Source organism: Nipponia nippon, unplaced genomic scaffold (assembly GCF_047370975.1).
Source record: "Nipponia nippon isolate SJK-2023a ecotype South Korea unplaced genomic scaffold, ASM4737097v1 scaffold_7, whole genome shotgun sequence".
Lineage (NCBI taxonomy): Eukaryota > Metazoa > Chordata > Aves > Pelecaniformes > Threskiornithidae > Nipponia > Nipponia nippon.
This window is the reverse complement of record NW_028262391.1, coordinates 6,428,262-6,450,509: the sequence shown is the minus strand read 5'-3', so window position 1 is coordinate 6,450,509 and position 22,248 is coordinate 6,428,262. Positions and strand designations below refer to the sequence as shown.

General features: G+C 40.5%; 1 protein-coding gene across 1 annotated transcript in view; it reads right to left on the bottom strand.

The window, feature by feature from the left end:
* SI (sucrase-isomaltase) overlaps nt 1–22,248 on the bottom strand; it is a 54,908-nt gene that overhangs the window by 10,736 nt on the left and 21,924 nt on the right. The window contains 16 exon segments of the mRNA XM_087739650.1: nt 322–453; nt 1,062–1,169; nt 3,695–3,783; nt 3,786–3,862; nt 5,676–5,830; nt 6,686–6,892; nt 8,238–8,304; nt 12,903–12,985; nt 13,925–14,095; nt 15,434–15,483; nt 18,262–18,350; nt 18,754–18,878; nt 19,531–19,587; nt 20,655–20,739; nt 21,340–21,494; nt 22,038–22,154. Of these exon segments, the coding sequence (XP_087595776.1) occupies nt 322–453; nt 1,062–1,169; nt 3,695–3,783; nt 3,786–3,862; nt 5,676–5,830; nt 6,686–6,892; nt 8,238–8,304; nt 12,903–12,985; nt 13,925–14,095; nt 15,434–15,483; nt 18,262–18,350; nt 18,754–18,878; nt 19,531–19,587; nt 20,655–20,739; nt 21,340–21,494; nt 22,038–22,154 (1,767 nt within the window).

Here is a 22,248-nt window from a genome sequence, read left to right as displayed (position 1 = left end):
TTAACTGCCAAACTCATTACACAAAGGCCAAGTTTTGATGGGAGTTACTGAGATGGTAAAGCAGCTTCGCTTCCCATGCTCTGCCAGGTGCACAAGAAGAAAAGGGGTGAATGCACCACCACAGCTGGGGGCTCAGGTTCTGCCTAGTGCTCTACTTGCTTTCCCTCCAGCCTACTTTTTTATTTTACTTAATGGCAATTTAATGCCAGATTAGCCCTTTGAGCTTCAACAGCAGAACTTATGCTGTGAAATGTGGCCCTCTCTGCTAGTGTCTGGCAGAGAAAAAAAAAATCCAGAAATCAAATGCATTTCGACACTTACAATCCACAGGCCATCAGACTTGATGCCTCTCAAGCAGCTGGTGGAACTGTTGTAGAACTCCAGGATTTCTCTCTTCCACCACTCCACCGTGGAATTGCAGAAGTCTGGGAAAGCAACATGTGCTCTGTTGATCTGTAAAAATAGCAGGAAAACAAAACAGATACAGGATTGAAAGCATCCCACTGTTAAAATGTTGGAATTTGTTTAAAAATTTTAAAAACTGAAAAAAAAAATTACTTGCTCACTAACTTTTTTGGCTCTGCCAGGAAGGCTAGCCAGTTTTTGCACCTTATTTCTCCCACGAGATTTATCAACTAGTTTGCTGCTATTTTCCTTAATTAATGTGCTGCTCTGGCTATATTTGAGTCCATAACCAAACCATATCAACATTTACGTGTATTTGGATTTGCTCAGGCAGTGACTCATTGACTTGTACATTGGGCAGAAATGGCCGGACCTAACAGAACAAAGGACATTTTAAAATAATCAAACCACACTGAATATAAACTGGACGTCAGCAACAGACAGATGTAACTGTTCTTCCCTGATACCTACGTGAATGACAACACAAACTGAAGACAATTCAGTTTGTAGTATTTATTCAATGTGTCATTTACAGCCAGGCATGAATATACCATTAGCAGACTCTCCCCCTGTGGCTAGCACTGAAGTCTAGGCTGACATGTTGCTCACTTGAATACAGCATGCCTCTACTGTCATCAGCTTCTTAAGAACAGTACTTTGGAATACATAATGCCATAGGTATTGGGCCATTTTATGAAGACATCATCCTGCAAACCTCTTGAGAAGGCAGGAGAATTGGTTTCATTTCTGGAAATTGTTGGATTCTACAATTAAAAACACTTTTATGCTTATGCTCAAAAAACAAGTTTAGAAATGCTGTTGAATATATTCTGCATTCTGCAATGATATATTGAAATTTAAAAGCAGTATTCAAAACTGACCAGGATAATGATAAATCTCATTCCTTCTTCTTTTATTCTGTTAATCAGAGCTGGTAACCCAGCAAAGAATGTGCCAATGGTGAAGTACAGTTGCCTTTCCATATGGTCAATATATACATATTGGACATCTTGCAGTTTGCAAAACCCAATTAATGTAAAATGATTTTTTTTTCTTTTTTTGCCAAATATATATTTATTGAAAATCTTCCAAAATAAGTAAACTACTGAACTTTTGAACTGTAAAATTGGAAGCAGCTGTAACTTTAATCTAAAGCTATTAAATGAATATTACACAACCTATCAGCAAGTCCAATACAAAATAAACCTTTCACTACTGCATCTAGTCTGAGGGTAGAAATTAATACATGATAGAGAAAAATATCCTGGATCTGCACATATGTGTATGTACACAGAAACTCCACATATGTTACCATAGCTAGAAGGAAACACTGGAAACTGTTGTTCTGTATTGAAATAGTGATGTTAATTACATTTAACATTAAGAGTCACATTCAATTTACAGTATAATTTTGTTAGATCTATGTGCTATTCCAACTTTCCCAACAATCATAGAATCATAGAATCGTTAAGATTGGAAAGACCTCTGAGATCATCGAGCCCAACCTGTTAACCTAACTGCCAGGTCCACCTCTAAACCATGTCCCTAAGCACCACATCCACACATTTTTTTAATACTTCCAGGGACTGTGATTGCACCACTTCCCTGGGCAGTCTGTTCCAATGCCTAACCACTCTCTCTCTGAAGAAATTTTTCCTAATATCTAATCTTAATCTCCCCTGGCACAACTTGAGCCCATTTCCTCTCGTCCTATCGCTTGTTACTTGGGAGAAGAGACCGACCCCCACCTCGCTACAGCCTCTTTTCAGGTAGTTGTAGAGAGCGATTAGGTCTCCCCTCAGCCTCCTCTTCTCCAGACTAAACAACCCCAGCTCCCTCAGCCGCTCCTCATAAGACTTGTGCTCTAGACCCTTCACCAGCTTTGTTGCTCTTCTCTGGACATGCTCCAGCACCTCAATGTCCTTGTAGTGAGGGGCCCAAAACTGAACACAGGATTTAAGGTGCGGCCTCACCATTTGACTCCATTCATCACCACTCTCTGGGCTCGACCATCCAGCCAGTTTTTTACCCAGTGGAGAGTGCACTTACCCAAGCCATGAGCAGTCAGTTTCTCCAGGAGAATGCTGTGGGAGACAGTGTCAAAGGCCTTACTAAAGTCTGGGCAGACAACATTCACAGCCTTCCCCTCATCCACTAAGTGGGTTACCTTGTCATAGAAGGAGATCAGGTTGATCAAGCAGGATCTTCCCTTCATGAACCCGTGCTAGCTGGGCCTGATCCCCTGGTTGTCCCGCACGTGCTGCGTGATGGCACTCAAGATGATCTGTCCCATGACTGTCCCCAGCAACGAGGTCAGGCTGACAGGCCTGTAGTTTCCCAGATCCTCCTTCCAACCCTTCTTGTAGATGGGTGTCACATTAGCTAACTTCCAGTCAACTGGGACCTCCCCAGTTAACCAGGACTGCTGGTAAATGATGGAAAGTGGCTTGGCGAGCTCCTCTGCCAGCTCCCTCAGTATCCTCAGGTGGATCCCACCTGGCCCCATGGACTTGTGGGCATCCAGGTAGAGGAGCAGGTCGCTAACTGTTACCTCTTCGATCACTGGGGCTTCATTCTGCTTCCCATCTCCATCAACCAAGTCAGTCCTGTTCAGCCTGACCAGGCAGGAAGGAAAGCAAAGGTATTACTGCCTTTAAAACTTGCTGATGAGAAAGTGCTTCCGCAGGACAAAACTTTCCCTTCTTTTCAAACAGTAGCAGGTGTCTATATGATCAAGAGATGCTAGTGACTTTCTATTATCTTTCATTTACTCAAAAATATGTTGAAACCTGAACTGGAAATTACAGCTATAATTAACCACTACTATTTCATTGGACATTCCCTGAAATTGCAAACGTTGTGCTATTTTGTAGGAAATAACAAAAGTATACACATAGAAATAAGATTTCTGGTTTACCTCTGTAAGTACTATTTTAATCCCAGCTCCCAGTAGTGGGAGTTTTCCTGACTGATGTCTAGCTTTCAGAATAATTAGCTGAGAAAAATAAAAAAAGGAGGAAAGTGGTGCTATTTTTAAGTCATTTGTTGTGTTCCAACATCTGACTCAAGGTCTGAGCTACACATATTGGTCTCACAGGTCACAAACAAAGAATAGATTTAGAGAAGACCATTGCCGTTGAGACACCGTCCAATTATAAGCCAGGATAAATACGATCAAAGTCAATAAGTGTGTCCAGTACTAGTGGACATCCACTGGACTTTAAAATCCTGACAAACACCTCTGCACTTTAGGCTCATTAGTCCAAAAGCTACATTTGCTTCTACTTACAATAGGAGGCTGATCCCTTGTGAACATTCCCCAAGTGTGCCAGCTCATGTTACATTGAAACACGGTGTGCTCAGTTTCTCCAAATCCATTATATACTGGGATGCTAAGTGGGTAGAAATCTGACTGAACATGTTGCTGAATGTGAAGGTGGGCAGCTGCAAATCCCACCTAAAACGGAAAGAGGAAAATAAAAACAGGAATATAGTGTCTTCAGTGCTGCGTTTAGCTATGTCCTGGTTTCAGCTAGGATAGAGTTAATTTTCTCCCTAGTAGCTGGCATAGTGCTGTGTTTTGGATTTAGGGTGAGAATAGTGTTGATAACGCACTGGTGTTTTAGTTGTTGCTAAGTAGTGCTTACACCAGTCAAGGACTTTTCAGCTTCCCGTGCTCTGCCCGGTGCACAAGAAGCTGGGAGGAGGCACAGCCAGGACAGCTGACCCAGGCTGGCCAAAGGGCTATTCCATACCGTATGGCGTCACACCCAGTATAGAAACTGGGGGGAGCTGGCTGGAGGACAGTGACCGCTGCTCAGGGACTGGCTTGGTGTTGGTCAGTGGGTTGTGAGTGGTTGCATCACTTGTTTTTCCTGGGTTTTTCTTTTTGTTGTTGTTGTTGTTGTTTTCCTTTTCACTATTATTATTATATTTTATTTCCATTATTAAACTGTTCTTATCTCAAGCCGCAAGTTTTCTCACTTTTACTCTTCCGATTCTCTCCCCGTCCCACCGGCAGGGAGTGAGCGAGCAGCTGTGTGGTGCTTAGTTGCCAGTTGGATTAAACCACGACAGCTGGCAGACACTTTTTTTAGGCTACTCTTTTTCTCTTAAAATCACTCTTCAGTAAAGGTGGAATAAAACTGTTATGGTTATCGAGAAAACTTAAAGCACATGAAATGGGCATGTCTAAGAATTTGATACACAGTTTAGAGACACAAAGTCCTCTGTGTGTCTCAGAGAGATATATTATGCACAGGCATCATGCACAGCAAGTTGCATCATATTTTGGCAATTTACTGAGAAAATGTGTTTCAGGAGAGTATGATCATATTTTCCTCCCAGATTGATCCTTGGTGCCACATGGAATATAGTAAATAAGGTGCTTTATACACTTCACTGGACTTTTTGTGCAGATTACACTGAAACTGTATTCATAGGTCTCATTTGTTGTAAATCAGCATCTTTAACGTCAGAAACCAAACTGCAACCTGATGGTGCTCTGCCGAAGAATTCGTCATTCCAGGAGGCTGAATTGCAGTTTGAATAATTACTCTGGTTAGCAAAAAGGAACTCAGCTTGCAATTAAGTTTTGATCACTTTAAAAAATGACATAAGAATGCTTTTTTGAATAAAAAACATAGCACTTGCAACCTCTAATGTCATTGTTCTCCGTTTTCTAGCTCTGAATTAAGCTTAATCAAGGAAAAAAATGAAGCTCCTGTCAGACTTATTAGCTGTCATGTTACAAAAATCCATCTGCAAGTTAGTCGAGACACTAATTTATTCTACTTTTTTTTCCTAACCATTCCCCAAAACTGAACCAAATGATCAGTTCTTAATGATCAGTGCTGTGGTCACCTAAGGAAAATTTCAGGAAATATAGAAAATCTTTGTGCATCCCAGAGACTTGGGAACTACACAAGCAACAGCCTTTGGAGTTGTCTATGTTCCACACTTCAACATGTTGTAGAGGACTTCTAGCAAGTGTCAGAGTATGAAGTGACAGGTGAAAGACCTTAGATAATTATGAGAAAAAAATAGGTTATCGCTCAGGGCACCTTCTCCGCCCTCCCCCTGGTCAGTGCTCTCATGCAATGCAATGGTGAAGCCATCTCCGCTGGAGCAGCATCTGGCATTGGGCAGAGCCATTTCGTGGGAAGGATACAAAGTCTTGAGGTGCTTAAAAAGTAGTACACAAAACAATGGTTTGGCTTGAAAAGAGCTAACAAAACCAAGTGAAATAAAGTAAAATTATTATGGCTTACATGACTCTTCCTGTGCTTTTGTGCCGAGCCTGTACATGAAATGTTTTTTTCTGAGCTGTTACTTCACAGAGTCTTTCCTTGTCCATGCTCAATGGGGAGCTCAGGAGATTTAGTGGTACCAGAACCTCGTATCATGCATTTTGATAGTCATAAATCTATGAAGTAAAACCCAATTAATTTCAATGAATAAGTTGTTTGAAATCTTACCTATAGTGATAGAAATCTGAATTAGTTAAAATGAATACAGAAAATTGTTGAAAACACTTGCTGAGATGAGTATTTTCTTTCAAGATGTATTCTTTAACCAGTTCTTTCACAATCTTTGGTTTGGGAAAAAAGAAACTTAAGGAGTTATTTTGGATCAGGAATGACTTGTCTAAGCATTTTTATATATGAATTTAAAGTGTGTACCTATATTTAAAATATAGGTGTATATATATATATATATAAAAGTATGGTAAATACCTTTCTGATTAATCTTTTAGCCAACTTTAAGAGATTCATTTAAAGTTTTCTGTATTCTGAGAGCTGACAGAAGTTAGTTTTTGATGCTTGACCATTTTAAGGCAACAGACTTATTTCAGTATTATTAAACAAACAGTAATAAATTATAGTCTAAACAATAATGTATTAAAAATTTTAGAAGTAGAATGATTAATGCAAAAATTAACTGTACAGTCATGATAACACTTATAGATAAATTTACCTGTATACTAATAAAATATCTTTAGTTCCAGAGTTTCTGGTTGACATTACATACATACATTGACATTACACCTTTGATTCATATATTTTCGTTGTAAAACTGAGTACAGAATTACAGGACAAAAAAAGATGTGAGCTAAGAACAATAACAACTACTCAGTTAGAAGGAGAAACATATTTATGCAAGGGTGCTGCTGTCTGTGTAATATAAAATTGACAATAAAAAGCACTTATAATTTCCATAAATAAGACTATTTTTAACAATGGAACGTTACATACTCATAGAAATTCTGGAATGACATTACCTTAAACTGCAGCATGTGGTTGAGATGATATTTCACGTCCAAGTGTAGTGTACTAATTGGTGTAGTGAAATTCTCATTAGCTGTGGTCTTGGCACTGTTTAAGGTGAGGCTGGCTGCCAAACCTGAGGAGGTACATTCTACTTTGTCTACAGAGTAAGCATTGTCGGAGCTGTATTAGCAGGGTGGAATATCTGAGTTTGATGTTACCTGCTGCAAATAGAAATAAGTTACAGGTTAGTGAGCTACACCGGCCTGCTGTATTTTTTGTTAGTTATTAGCATGGAATCTGAAACCCCCATGTTTAGCTGATAGCTGTCAAATGTAGAATTTTGGGAAAAACTTAATGCAACTAGTGAACAATAAAGAAGTAATACAGAACCCATTGATCTCTACACTAAATCAGATATAATAAAAAAATCCAGTGAAGGCTGTACAAACAGTTCAGTCAGGAAACCGAATCCTCACACCATGAAGGTGAATTTAATTTCCCTGTATCTGTGATCTTCAGCTCAATCCCACAACATGGCTTAGCCTTGGCCTGTTGAAATTCCTAAAGCTTCCTCCCTTTTAATCCCGTTGCTCTCTGGTCTCTGGCTCACACAAGGGGATGTGCACAGAAGTCATTCGATATTCAGGCAACATCAGATGAGACCTTTGGGTTGGCTTTATTCACGAGAATTATCCTTAAATTATCCACTGAGAATTACATCCTATTTATCTAAGATCTCCTGACAGCAAGATCAAAATTACTTTCAGTTTCCTGTTACAGTTGAACATAAACACTCAAGCTAGGTATTCTGAGGTTAGACGAGCTGATGTAGGTTAATGCATTAGCCTTCCACCTCTGGATACTTACCATCAATCCTGCCTAGCTGTTCAACTGAAACTATGCCGGCTCCGCACGTCTTAATTGCTAATGAATATTTATTCATCTGTCGCCACCCAATTCAAAGCACCTTTCAACTTGACCAAGAGTTCAAAACACACCTGGTCCAAAGCAGAGGACCAGAGTTCGATTTCACATGAAAAGCTGTTTCCAAATGTCCAAAATTACAAAAAATATTCCTAATAGGGCAACAAAATCAGGACAGTTCAGACACTTCAGCTGTTGCTGGTTCAAGAGCAGCTAACAGAGAATTTTGGCCTTCATGCCTAGATGTGTACTTCAGTGACTATGAAGGTGAGACAAAGGGGATAAGCCTTGCAGGCCACGGTGCCAGTGAAGCAGAAGGCAGCAGCGGAAGATGCTGATCTCCAGTCTGTTCTATTTTTTCATAACTCTAATATTATTTCTTTCCATCTTTCAAAAAATACCATGTTTTTCCTGAACTTCTGATATACTTTGGAGGAGCTTACACGGTTGCCAGGTACCTTAGTTTTAGTGAGGTAAATAAAATCCGCTAGTACAGGCCAGCTGATGTCTGTGCCCCCATTTTATTGAAATCTGACAAACCTGCCAGACTACTTTTTCCACTGTAACAACTATAAAGAGAAAGCTATGATTCTGGAAACCTTTCTGTCTCATTAGTTTAGAGAAATCATTTTTACTTACTTCGTAGACATAGCCAAGTTGTTCATATTTTTCTTGTGTTGGATTGTGACTGGGATAACAATTAAACCTTTTGTCCTGGTTTCAGCTGGGATAGAGTTAATTTTCTTCCTAGTACCTGGTACAGTGCTGTGTTTTGGATTTAGGATGAGAATAATGTTGATAACACACTGATGTTTCAGTTGTTGCTAAGTAGTGTTTACACCAGTCAAGGACTTTTCAGCTTCCCGTGCTCTGCCAGGTGCACAAGCAGCTGGGAGGAGGCACAGCCAGGACAGCTGACCCAGGCTGGCCAAAGGGCTATTGCTTTATGTTATGTTATGTTATGTTATGTTATGTTATGTTATGTTATGTTATGTTATGTTATGTTATGTTATGTTATTGTTATGTTATTGTTATTGTTACTACCACTACTATTTTGCTTCATTTTATTTCAGTCATTAAACTGTTCTTATCTCAACCTATGAGTTTTCTCACTTTTACTCTTCCAGTTCTCTCCCCCATCCCACCATGGGGGGGAGAGTGAGTGAGCAGCTGCGTGGGGCTTAGTTGCTGGCTGGGATTAAACCACAACAGTCCTTTTTGATGCCTAACATGGGGCGTGAAGGGTTTGAGATAATAACAGATTAACCAGAGTGTATTAAGGAATTTATATCTGTTAACAATTACTGGTCACAATATTGATTGTGACATGCTAGAACTTCAACACGAACTGGAGTCAAAGGCAGCCAAGCGATATGCCACAACTGACATCGCTAATGCATTTTTCTCAATCCCTTTGGCGGCAGAGTGCAGGCCACAGTTTGCTTTCACTTGGAGGGGCATCCAGTACACCTAGAATCGACTGCCCCAGGGGCGGAAACACAGCCCCTACCATTTTGCCATGGACAGAACACCTGTAATACATTGATGACATCATAGTATGGGGCAACACATACAACACAACAAGAGGTTTTTGCAAAAGGGAAGAAAATAGTTCAAATCCTTCTGGAGGCTGGCTTTGCCATAAAACAAAGTAATGTCAAGGGACCTGCACAGGTGATCCAGCTTATAGGAATGAAATGGCAAGATGGATGTCATCAGATCCCAATGGATATGATCAACAAAAATAACAGCTATGTCTCCACCAACTAGCAAAAAGAAAATGCAAGCTTTTTTGGGTGTTGTGGGTTTTTGGAGAACGCGTATTCCAAATTACAGTCTGATCATAAGCCCTCCCTATGAAGTGACCCGGAAGAAGAACAATTTCAAATGGGGCCCTGAGCAAAGACAAGCCTTTGAACAAATTAAACAGGATATAGTTCACACAGTAGCCCTTGGGCCAGTCTGGGCAGGGCAAGATGTAAAAAATGTGCTCTCCACCACAACCAGGGAGAACGGCCCTACCTGGAGCCTCTGGCAGAAGGCATCGGGGGACACTCGAGGTCAATCCCTAGGGTTTTGGAGTCGGGGATACAGAGGGTCTGAGGCCTGCCATACTCCAACTGAAAAAGAGATATTGGCAGCATATGAAGGGATTCGAGCTGCTTCGGAAGTGGTTGGTACTGAAGCACAGCTCCTCCTGGCACCCTGGCTGCCGGTGCTGGGCTGGATGTTCAAAGGGAGGATCCCCTCTACACATCATGCAGCTGATGCTACATGGAGTAAGTGGGTCACCGATCACACAACAGGCTCGAACAGGAAACCCCAGTCGCCCAAGAATCGTGGAAGTGATCACGATCTGGCCAGAAGGCAAAGATTTCGGAATAACGTCAGACGAGGAGGAGGTGACACATGCTGAATAGGTACCACTGTATAATAAACTACCAGAAAAAGAGAAACAATATTGACACTGATGGGTCCTGCCATCTTGCGGGAAAGCATCGGAGGTGGAAGGCTGCTGTATGGAGTCCTATACGACAAGTCGCAGAAACTGCTGAAGGGGAAGGTGAATTGAGTCAGTTTGCAAAGGTGAAAGCCATCCAGCTGGCTTTGGATATTGCTGAATGAGAAAAGCGGCCAGTACTTTACCTCTATACTGACTCATGGATGGTGGCAAATGCCCTGTCGGGGTGGTTACAAGCAATGGAAGCAGAGTAACTGGCAGCGCAGAGGCAAACCCATCTGGGCATCGTGGCAAGATGTTGCTGCCCAGGTAGAGAACCTGATTGTAAAAGTACATCACATAGATGCTCACATACCCGAGTCAGGCCACTGAAGAATATCAAACCAACCAGCAGGTGGATCAGGCTGCTAAGATTGAAGTGGCTCAGGTGGATCTGGACTGGCAACATAAAGGTGAATTATTTCTAGCTCGGTGAGCCCATGACTCCTCAGGCCGTCAAGGAAGAGACGCAACATATAGATGGGCTCATGACTGAGGGGTGGTCTTGACCATGGACATTATTGAACAGGTTATCCATGAGTGTGAAACATGCGCTGCAATCAAGCAAGCCAAGCTGTTAAAGCCTGTTTAGTATAGAGGATGATGGCTGAAATATAAATATGGGGAGGCCTGCCAGATTGATTGTGTTACACTCGCACAAACCACCAAGGCAACTGCCATGTGCTTACAATAGTGGAAGCAACCACTGGATGGCCGGAAACATATCCCATGACCCATGCCATTGCCCAGAACACTATCCTGGGCTTTGAAAAGCAAGTCCTATGGTGACATGGCACCCCAGAAAGAACTGAGTCAGAGAACAGGACTCATTTCCAAAACAACCTGATAGACACCTGGGCCAAAAAGCACAGCATTGAGTGGGTATATCACATCTCTATCATGCACCAGCCTCCGGGAAAATCGAACAATACAATGGACTGTTAAAGACTACTCTGAGAGCAATGGGTGGTGAGACATTCAGACACTGGGATACATATTTAGCAAAGGCCACCTCGTTAGTCAACACTAGCAGATCTGCCAGTCGAGTTGGCCCTGCCCAATCAAGGCTTTTACATACTGTAGAGGGGGATAAAGTCATAGAATCATAGAATCATTAAGGTTGGAAAAGACCCTTAAGATCATCGAGTCCAACCATTAACTTAGCACTGCCAAGTCCACCACTAAACCATGTGCTCGAGCACCATGTCTATCTGTCCTTTAAATACCTCCAGGGATGGAGACTCCACCACTTGCCCAGGCAGCCTGTTCCAATGCCTGACTACCCTTTCGGTGAAGAAATTTTTCTTAATATCTAATCTAAACTTCCCCTGGTGCAGCCTGAGGCCATTTCCTCTCATCCTATCACTTGTTACTTGGGAGAAGAGACCGACCCCCACCTCACTACAGCCTCCTTTCAGGCAGTTGTAGAGAGCGATTAGGTCTCCCCTCAGCCTCCTCTTCTCCAGACTAAACAACCCCAGCTCCCTCAGCCACTCCTCGTAAGACTTGTTCTCTAGACCCTTCACCAGCTTCATTGCCCTTTTTTGGACATGCTCCAGCACCTTGATGTCCTTCTTGTAGTGAGGGGCTCAAAACTGAACACAGTACTCGAGGTGCTGCCTCACCCCTGCCAAAGTTCCTGTAGAGCACATAAAAAAATATGCTGGGGAAGACAGTCTAGGTTACTCCCGCCTCAGGCAAAGGCAAACCTATTCGTGGAATTGCTTTTGCTCAAGGACCTAGGTGCACTTGGTGGGTGATGCGAAAGGATGGGGAAGCCTGATGTACCTGTAGCCTGTGTACCTCAAGGGGATTTGATTTCGGGTGAAAATAGCCAATGAACTGAATTGTGTAACGTTAATTGCTATATAATACTGTACGTCATCACTTCTATGGTGGCTATATGCCATATCAACAGTATTACAGTAAGAATCACCCAGATTAATGAAGAATGAACTTTGATGACACCAAGCAAAATGCAGCAGTGATGGAACCAGAACTGGCTTCAGCATGTAACAGTCCAACACTGCACACCATCTCTCCTGCCCTGAAAGACTGTTATGACAGATGGAGCCCAAAGTCATGGACTAAATTAACTCAACAAACATTTTAGAGGGATGTCCCATAGATATCATTCCCTTAGTCTATGTGTGTATGTATCAAAAGACTGGAAAAGTGGTGGTGATTAATTGGAATGTATTGGAAAGTGTAAGACCTGGACATGACATAGATGGTATAGCATAAGGGGTGGATACTGTCTTGGTTTCAGCTGGGATAGATTTAATTTTCTTCCCAGTAGCTGGTACAGTGCTGTGTTTTGGATTTAGGATGAGAATAATGTTGACAACACCCTGATGTTTTAGTTGTTGCTAAGTAGTGCTTACACCAGTCAAGGACTTTTCAGTTTCCCATGCTCTTCCAGGTGCACAAGCAGCTGGGAGGGGGCACAGCCAGGACAGCTGACCCAGGCTGGCCAAAGGGCTATTCCATACCACATGATGTCATGCCCAGCAAACAAACTGGGGGGAGCTGGCTGGTAGGGGGGGACTGCTGCTGCTCAGGGACGTGCTGGGCATCAGTTGGCAGGTGGTGAACAATTGCATCATGCAACACTTGCTTTGTATATTATTATTATTACTACTACTACTATTTTACTTTATTTCAATTATTAAACTGTTCTTATCTCAATCCGTGAGTTTTCTCACTTTTACTTTTCCGATTCTGTCCCCCATCCCACCGCGGGGTGGGGCATGAACAAGTGGCTGTGTAGTGCTTAGTTGCTGGCTGGGTTTAAACCATGACGCCTTTCATTGACAGTCAGTTGTTAAGTCCATGTTACTGTGTAAGATTTTCCCAGTCCAAGCTGAAGTCCTGTTACATGAGCAACCTATAAATATGAAACAATAAACAGTTATCAAATCATACATCACATCCATCTTTCCTTCAGTCAGCAGAGATGCCGGTCCTCAGGAACAATACATTTTGCTATGTGATAACTCACAAAAAAACCCTGTCCCATAACATTTGATATAGTCTCACTTTTACAAGTAACAAATAACATGCAACTGATATTCCTGCAGATAAAATCTGAAAAATTAAGAGTCTAAAAAAATGGAGTCAATCGCACAGCTTCCTTGGAAGCAAAAAGGAATAAAGATAGGGGCACAACTCCTTCACGTTTTGAAATATGAATGCAAGAGGTAAGAAAAAATTTAAATATTTTTACTTTGATTCAGTAACTGAAATAAAATAGCAGGTAACTCAGGTGCTTGTAATAATTAAAGCAGGTGTACAATGCAAGTTCAAAGCAATGCCAGCACTACCCTTAGTGTGGGAAAGCACTTTCATGAGTTTCCCACTAGCAGCAGCATGGTCGCTTGCTTTGCGCATAAATGCACTGTGTTGTTGCTTTCCTGTATTCATCCTGTGAAAAACTCTGTATAAAGTGATAAAACAGGTTTAAATAGTGCACTTGATTTTGTTTTAAAAAACTCAATGCACTAATACTCATCTAAATCATAAATATTTTGTATCCTCCTCCAGTATCAAACAAAATCACAAAGCTATTCCTCCTCTTAGAAATTAAATTTTGCTACATGAATAACTACATAACTAAACTTTGTTACGCTGAAGGTCTGAGAGCAAAACTTAGATGCACTTCATATGCAGCTGAGTTGAATGTGATTGTACTTTTGTTCTATAATAAAATACACAACATATTCTGTTGAAATGACGTTAGTACTGAGTACTGTCCTTCGCGATATATAAAATGAAAGTGATGCAATTTCAAACATGTTTACTTTCCATTTTCGTATTATTGTTTTACCTTTTCTAGAGGATAATAGGTGATATTAAGTGAAGAATTTTCCCCAGCATTGTTTGGAGATACAGTAACTGCTGTTATTTCCTGGAGTGCTCCCAATATCTTGATTTCTTCAAATTTCAAGTTGTTAGGATCAGCATAATTGCTGTTTATAGCATTCATTCGTAGAACATTCTGAAAAATAATAGAGTGATCACATTCTTATAAAAAAAACCTGCTAAAAATCCTCTTGATTTAACAATTTTTTCTAATTAGATCTTCATACTGTGGCATAAAGTAAGCCAATACGTTTTCCCTAACATATTAATTACTGCCCTGTGTGTTGTTCTCACAATAAGGTTTTTCTAAGATATATATAATATGCTTCAGAGTTGTGTTTCAGCTTCCTTTATTCACTTGTTTTGGAAATAAGAAAAGGCTGACACATGTCTGTGGCAGAGCAGATAACCTCTACTCTACTGTGATCTCGCTGGGATTTAACAAGTGAAGGTTCATATTAAATTTTCCTGATATAAGAATACCAGTTCCTATTCAATTGCATTAGTTATTATTAGATTAGGAGTCCAAAGAGCAGAACTGTACCATGGCTGCCACATACGCCAATGTATAACTTTCTTATTACTCTCCACATGAAAGTCTATGTTAATTTTTAATTCAACATCATTACAGTCAACTGATGATTTGGCTAAAAGAGTTTCAAACTTCAACAGTAACTGAGGTTTCTTCTCTACAAAAGATTATATGATTACATATGATTAAAAAAATTAAATAATGCATGTGTTTCCACCTTCTATTCCTTTGCTTTCAATCCCATGTTTCTATGCATTCACTCTCAGTTGTTGCCATGCTTTTTCACCATGGCAAGGACAAGAATACCTTTGGCAGATATTACTATTATACAAAAAATATGTTATCATATTACTTGGAATCCTTGCCATATGAGAACTCTGATCAATATTGAATAGAAACACTGTCTGGACTTCAATCTGCCACAAATTAACCCTGCCAAGGCAGTTTCAGTTTAAAAAAAAATTAAAAACTAGAACTTAGTCATGAAGTAGATTCTGTGGGTTCAGACAAGGCCTAGGTCTTCCTCTCACTCTTTGGAAACATTCAGCTCTATTTTTACAGTTGTATAGAGGTTTTTTTTCAAATTTCCAGTATTTCAAGAATCCCAAACACTACATTCACCTCCGTTTTGACTCTGTTTTAACTGCCACTGATGCTTTACAGTTCTCTTGCTCAAGAAATATTGCTGCTCAGTTTGTTATGTGAAAGGAAACAGGTGTTCTTTAGATACTTATATTAACTGGAAGAAGAAAAGGCAAATAGCAAATTTTCATCCCAGTTAAATTACAGTAATTTGAACATGACTCCTCTTTGACTTTGTCAAATATTTTGCTTCTCAGTAAATATTACAGGAGAGTAAGGAAGGAGGAAAGAATGCCCTTTGAAGATACTATTGATAAACACTGAAAATGCAAATACGATCATTTAAAATAAAATACTTACGTTGGAAACTGTAAACTCATAGTAAGTGTAGGCTTTATTTTCAACTGTACCTAAAAGGTAAAGAAAGTAGTTACACTTGCTGTGCAGGAAAGAATGGTATTAAAACCAAGTCTGTGCCACTGCTAGAGACCAATAAATTGCTAATTATTATCATTAGTGTGTTCAGAGGCTGCACTGAGCAACTCAAATATTTACTAATGTTTCTTTGAGGAACAGAAATTACTCTTTTTTCCTTAGGCCAGTCTTCCTGGAGATCTAATTTTCCAAAATTTTCCAAAAATTCATTGAAATTAGCTATTCTAAAATGTACTAATTTTTTATTTTACTGTTATTCTTTCTTATCTTCTCTTAAATGTAGATGTATGGCTCAAAGTGAATACTTTAAAATACCCTAAATAAGCGCTTTTCATGCAAAAATGACAATAATATTAATAATCTATGCTATAGAAGTATAAGAAAGGAAATAACACAACACTGTGAAAATGAAATACAAAAGTTGAGTCAATCGGGCATTTTTTTTTTCCATGTATGAAAAGAAAAATACTGTCATTGCAAGCAAATTGAAAACAGTTTCCCTGAAAAGACTTCAACCTGTAAGTTTTGGGCAGGAAATAAAATCATAAGATGTTTTATTGTTTTGCTTCTCAACAGAAGTGAGTACAATAATAGCTTCATTATTTTAGGCCTTGACAAAGGAGTACATATAGCTGTCATATCAGCAACCACTCAAGGCCTTCAATATTTATGGCAGCAATAATCAGCCAAATCACAGCTCTATTTCTTAAAAGCATCCCTAACTTCCACAAAATTTAAAAAAAAAAGTAGAGGCTTAAAAGTTTTTCTGGGAGATATGATAGGTATAGTTAAAATATCAAAAGGGAGTTATACAAGTTGAATGCATAATGTAGAGGAAAAGGTAGCTATGCAATTAGGAAAGGGGGGATGCAATTTTGAACCCCACGTGTTGCTTGCTGTCATGGAAGTTTACTCAGGGGGCCCTGCACAAGTGAAACAAATATATTGTGACTAAGGACAAAAGTAGCTTTTAGCAACAGGAGGATAAGCTAGAGAAATTTGATCACTTCAGTACCTAGAGGAGGTGGCTGGGTGTATCAGAAGACAGAGGTAAGAATGCACCAATTCAGATATCGCCTATGGATGGGCAGTGGTGAGGTCAATTTACATGAGAAAATCTGTCATCTCCTGAACATCTAAAGATCTCTTCTGAAAACATGCATGCATAGTTAGGCACCTTGTGCATAAAATACCTCCATGAATCACGATCTGTGGGATGCAGACCTAATTTTCAGGATTATAAATTAAACATGCACATAATATTGTAGCATTATTTATTTTTACCTCAAGGCTAATATTACCCCAACTTCATTCTTATCTGTACATTCTTACTGTTGCAGATTTTCCTATTTTCTAACCTACATTTTATTCCAGTGTAGCTAAAGAAAGCTCCGACGCTTTTGCCATTGACAGCAGCCTATGGATACAGTAGGACATGAATTAGAGAAGATCACGTCTACTTCAAATGCAACAGTATTAACTGGCATACACCATGAACCAAAGCCCGTAGCTCTGAATGTTATGGTTCGTTGCAAATAAAACAATAAAATCTGTCAAATACAAGTCCTTAAATCATTTTAATAGAAGCCTTGAGTATTTTGTAAAGCTTCTTCAAAAAAATCATTTCAGGATAACCCTTTGAACTGCTTGCTGACTTTTCTTAAAAGTATGTAATAAAGGAGAAAGGCTGCAAAAGCATCCTAAAGGACTTAAGTACCCGAAATCCTTTTAGTTTGATGGAAACAGGATGCCTAAATCATCAGAAATCCCACAGAAAATCCCACCATTCAAGATGCTTCAGTTTTCAAATTTTCCTTCATCTCAAGACTAAAATGAATAATGTACCTATGGATATATAATGGAGAGGTTCTGTCCATTGCTCTAGAATGAACTCTGCTTTCCTTAGACACGCATGTATTCCAAAGTCAACTTTACTGAAAGCCAAAATAAATGTAACCTTATATTAAAGGTTTGTGTTGTGTCTGTTTGTTTTTGAATTTTAACGTCAGTTCAGTTAAGTTGCAACCTTAATCTTACCCTAAGCAAAAAAGGTGTGTGTGTTGTAAATTGTTTGACAGAAAAAAAAACTGGTGAGGTAGAGTAGTATCGCTGCCAGTGCGTCACAAGAGATGAGGTTGACAGGCCTTGGCATAATCACAGTGACTACCCCAGGGCGAAACAAGTTCTCCGGCAGCTTTACTGAAGGCGAGGTTGGCAACATGACAAATACAGCCCGTACACGCTTACTCGCGTGCTTATGCGCCACTATGCTGTGGAAACCAGATGGCACGAAAACCGCTGGCTCCAATACCATACTTCTGAGTTAACAAAATTTCTACTGTTTTCACAAGCAATTTCAATAATTCCAGAGTTAGCAACAGTGCTAGTTTCTCATTTTCTACTCATTCTCAGTGTCGAACACTAATTACGTGCGTTCTTGCACCCGTTGAAACTAATTTGGATATACACCAGAATAGATATCAATCTTGACAGTGTGGTTTAACAGTCAGCATGCCAATGTACCAAACCTTTACATATTTAAGGCTATAGTGAAACCTGAACAAGAAAAAAAATTAAGAATAGTTACAGTTTTCCACTTAAAAGTGGTGAAAACCGCTTGGCATAGGAGCAAGTATTAACAGCGTGTTAAAACAATGTCGTATTCTTGCTCCATGAAATGAGCGGGAAGATTGAAACTTTTAAGGGTTAATGCCTTGTTAAGCATACTTATTTCACTCTTGATAACTGCTCACCTGTAGATTCTCCATCATCCCAGAACAAGTCCCCAGAAGCTGCGTTGCTGTCGTCCAGGGCAATTATAAGTCCCATTGGATTCTTGCGGCTGTGGAAAGAGAGACTCTCTGTCTTACACGTATAATAAACACCTAAACAGCCTTAATACATCCTTCACGTTCCTGTTAAGAACATGGCACTCAACAGGGTTGCGACACTTTGAGAATTGCCTTAGATATTACTCCTTGGCTGTCTTTCATTTTCATGGAAATTGATTAAAATACACGGCAACTTTGCAAAACGCTGTGCAAATAAACCTGTAATTAATCACTGAACTTGTAATATAAACAGTTGTGGAAGTCATGTGTGGCTCACAGTTATTCCCATATTTCAAGGTGCAAGTGCTAAATACAAAGGGCTGCTTCTGATTTGGAGGTCCTCAGCCCAGCCTTGGAAAAAACAAAACAACACAACACCCCACAAACATAAAAGCGTCTAGTTTTGAAGGGTACCTTGCAACTGTTGTGTTAGCTGGTTGTTGAGTAGGGTAAATATAGCCTCCTCTCAGATGAAGTCCCAGTTTGTCTGCCGGCAGGTTCATACTGGTCCATTGTTTCCTCACTGGGATTTTTGCCCCCTTGTTGACAGGGATGTAAAAGAGAACAGGTACGTTGCATTACGCGCAGCCGTGAAGGTTTTCTTAAGTCCTGGGTTTCACCTAAGTGCTTCCTCTCAGAAAAACCTTAAGTCGCATAAATATCTATGTGCCAGTGGGCACACAGCGTAAAACAACTGCGTGTCCATATGATCTAACGTCATAAATCAACACCTCTCGCTATTTGGTTTTGGCTCAGGCGGTGGAGAGAGCAAGTCCTGGGGGGACTCTGACGTGAATATGGGAATCGGACGTGAACAATGTCCTTTTTCACCCATCCAAAGGATCGTCACAGCAGCGGGAAACTTATTTGCAGAAACGAGATCAGTTAACAATAATTGCAAACTCTCCTGTATTATATTTAGAATTATTCTATTTTATTTCAAACATGGTCTTTGCTAAAGTTTCCACTCAATCTCGCTTCCCATCTCCTGCGCTATATTCCACGCCTCTGTGTCCTTTTCTTGAGGCGGTGATTCATGCGCTTAACCCACCACCCTTCACCCCTTGTCTCACCATTTTCCTTTCTGTGGGCTTTACTTTAGGTCTCTGACACCAAAACAGGACTGACAATCTTATTTTGTCACATAACCATTTAGAAAATCTCCCCAGAGTATCCTCTGCATTTACCTACTGTATCATACTCATACCAGACTGCATCAGGAATGTACGCTTGAATTGTATCCACACCCTGAAACGCGAACAAAGACAAGACTGTCAGCTCTACAACGCAGCAGCTCACTTCAGGCAACCCAAAGTCACAGTCCTTCAAATCCAGTTGCTCAGATCACATCCACAAGTATCTCTAGATCATCTTTTTTCCCCCACTTTTTTCTGGCCTGGCATCTTTCAGATTCTTGCTTTCATTTTATGTATTTAACAAATGTTTTGTGTTTCTCCATGGCATATGTGTTACTGGCATTAACAATCATTATTTACAAGATTCTGCCACAATAAGCCACAATCTGTTTTCTTGTCGCACCACAGACAAGCTGAAATGCAGCAAGAGAAGCTGATTCCGAAGGAAATTCAGAGATGAGACAAAGTTGAGGTGAATCAGAGTATCAGACCGGATGACTTTGACTCCCTAGAGGACTGGAAAATAGGAATGGGATTTAACAGCACAAAGCACAAGATTTTCCATTTCGGCAGTGATCAAAATATGCTGTGAGCTCTCTCACTGGGAGCAATAAGTGGAGGGGGGCGGGGGGAGAAAAAGGAAGCAAAACCTAGGCTTGATAGGAATCCGTCAACAAGTAATGTGATGTACCCAGGAAAAAACAAATATAGTCTAAGGATCTAACAAAAACCTTGTTTGCACTGGAGATAGAGCTGTGTTAATGCTAACAAACAAGGCCCTCTGCAATCTCTTTGCCAATAGAGTTTACAGGTCTGGTCAAGACAGAAGAGTTCAGACTCACATAGGACCAGAGCAAGTTTCCTGGGATCCTCAGGGAAACGGCAGAGCCTATTTTTGCAGTTCAGCTTGTTCAGCATAAACAAGGAGGCAGAGTGTGATTTCAGCAGGAAATACAGATACAGTAGAGGAGCTAGGATAACAGAAGCTGAATAACAGAATGGTCACAAGGCTGGAAGGTGGCTTCTAATCAGAGCAATAAAGGAGTGACAGGAACAGTGTAACTTGGGGATTTTATGCTGCTGTCCCCCTGCCAGAGAAAAGAGCCGGAACTGGTGACTCAATGTGTCCCTGTGCCCCAGGACAGGGTTTGAGAGAGCTACCAAAACAGCCAAACCTACCGGGTCAAGGACAGGGGAAATAAGCAGCCCAGGACCCCACAGGAACTGCCTGTCCACACTCCACGTCACTTCATCCGAGTAGAACCTGGGCAAGGGGGAAGGATATAGCAGTAACCGTTTTTTCATGAACTATACCATCACCAGCAATCCCAATATTTCAGGGTGCCCATTGTCTAGAATCATGACTAAAGAGCATCCAACCAAAATGGCCTTTTTTGTTTGTTTGTTTGTTTGTTTGCTTGTTTTTTTAATCCGAGGCAATCTGAAGGTGAGAAGGTAAGGTCGTACTAGTTTACTTAGTATTCTCTACCCATGTGTGAAAGTGTAGGCGTGCGTGTGTTCTTGACACAGCTTATTCAAGAGTTTCCAGGCAAGGAAACATATATTCTAATACATGTATATGATGGTGGAGAATAATTTGATGAGCTGGCAATAACATCTCATAGCAACTCGTAAGAGTGACTGACAATAATGTATGCGTATACGCAGAAATTACAGACGGTTTTTTGATTACTCTTCTGATTACTCCAAAAAGGTATTTCATGAACTGAGAAGCTGTCTATATATAGTCCAATGTGCCTTCTCACAGACTACATCAGTGTTTAGATAGTCCCTAACCACACTTGATGTGTCCCATTTTTTTATTCCTCATAAAATTATCACAAGGGCTGAGGAGTAAACTTACTCATGCAAAACTGGCCGTACAACTGTGTCTCCTTGAGTATGAGCTTTATAAAAGAGTGTATACAGGTAGGGCAGCAAAGTGTAGCGAATGTTCAAGTAATACTTGGAGGTGTTCACCAAAAGTGAATCAGGTCCAAAGACAGCTGGATCCTGAGGCTGAAAACAAATATCAGATGATGATTATTTTCATCATGCAGAAAACACTCTGCCAAACACATGAAAAGTGGCTGCTTATTTCTGTACATCTGCACGGTGTTTGCCTTCTGGGTGGTGTGACCTGAGGTTCTGCTCCTCCAGGCTCCCTGTGCTTTGCACTGCACATCCCTCCTTGCCCATCTGGATTGAGGGCGCAGCAGGGTTAGCCCAGGTTTCATCCTGGCGTGCAGTCAAGTACATGCTAAAGGGCTCTCAAGAGTCAGTCTGAAGGGTCACACAGCAGTGAGTGCTTGCCTTTGGTGGTAGGCACAACTAATGGTGACGAAACTGTTGCCAAAAAAGTATAGTCTCAAGTACATGCAATTAACCCTCATGAAGCTGAACCTCTCAGATCTAGGATTTCTTAAAGAGAGCTTAAGGTTCTGGCATTTTCAAACTGGTCAGCTACGTAATCATCAGTGATATTAATGATTACTAGTAATACTATTAAAGGGAATGTGCTAGTGTAACACAAAGCATTTTGTAAGAGAAAGTGCAACTTACTATGAATCCTTCACAATTGTGATTCCTGGAAAATGGGTAAAATGCTCCTACTTGCATCCATCGTCTGCAAAGTTCTTCTGTGGTGTTGTCAAAGAAACCACAAATATCTGCTCCAATCTTTAAATAAAAACAGAATGTGTTGGATGTGCAGTATGCTGCACCTCTAATCTCTACACAAAACTTCTAGTTTTCAGAGATGCATTAATTCAAC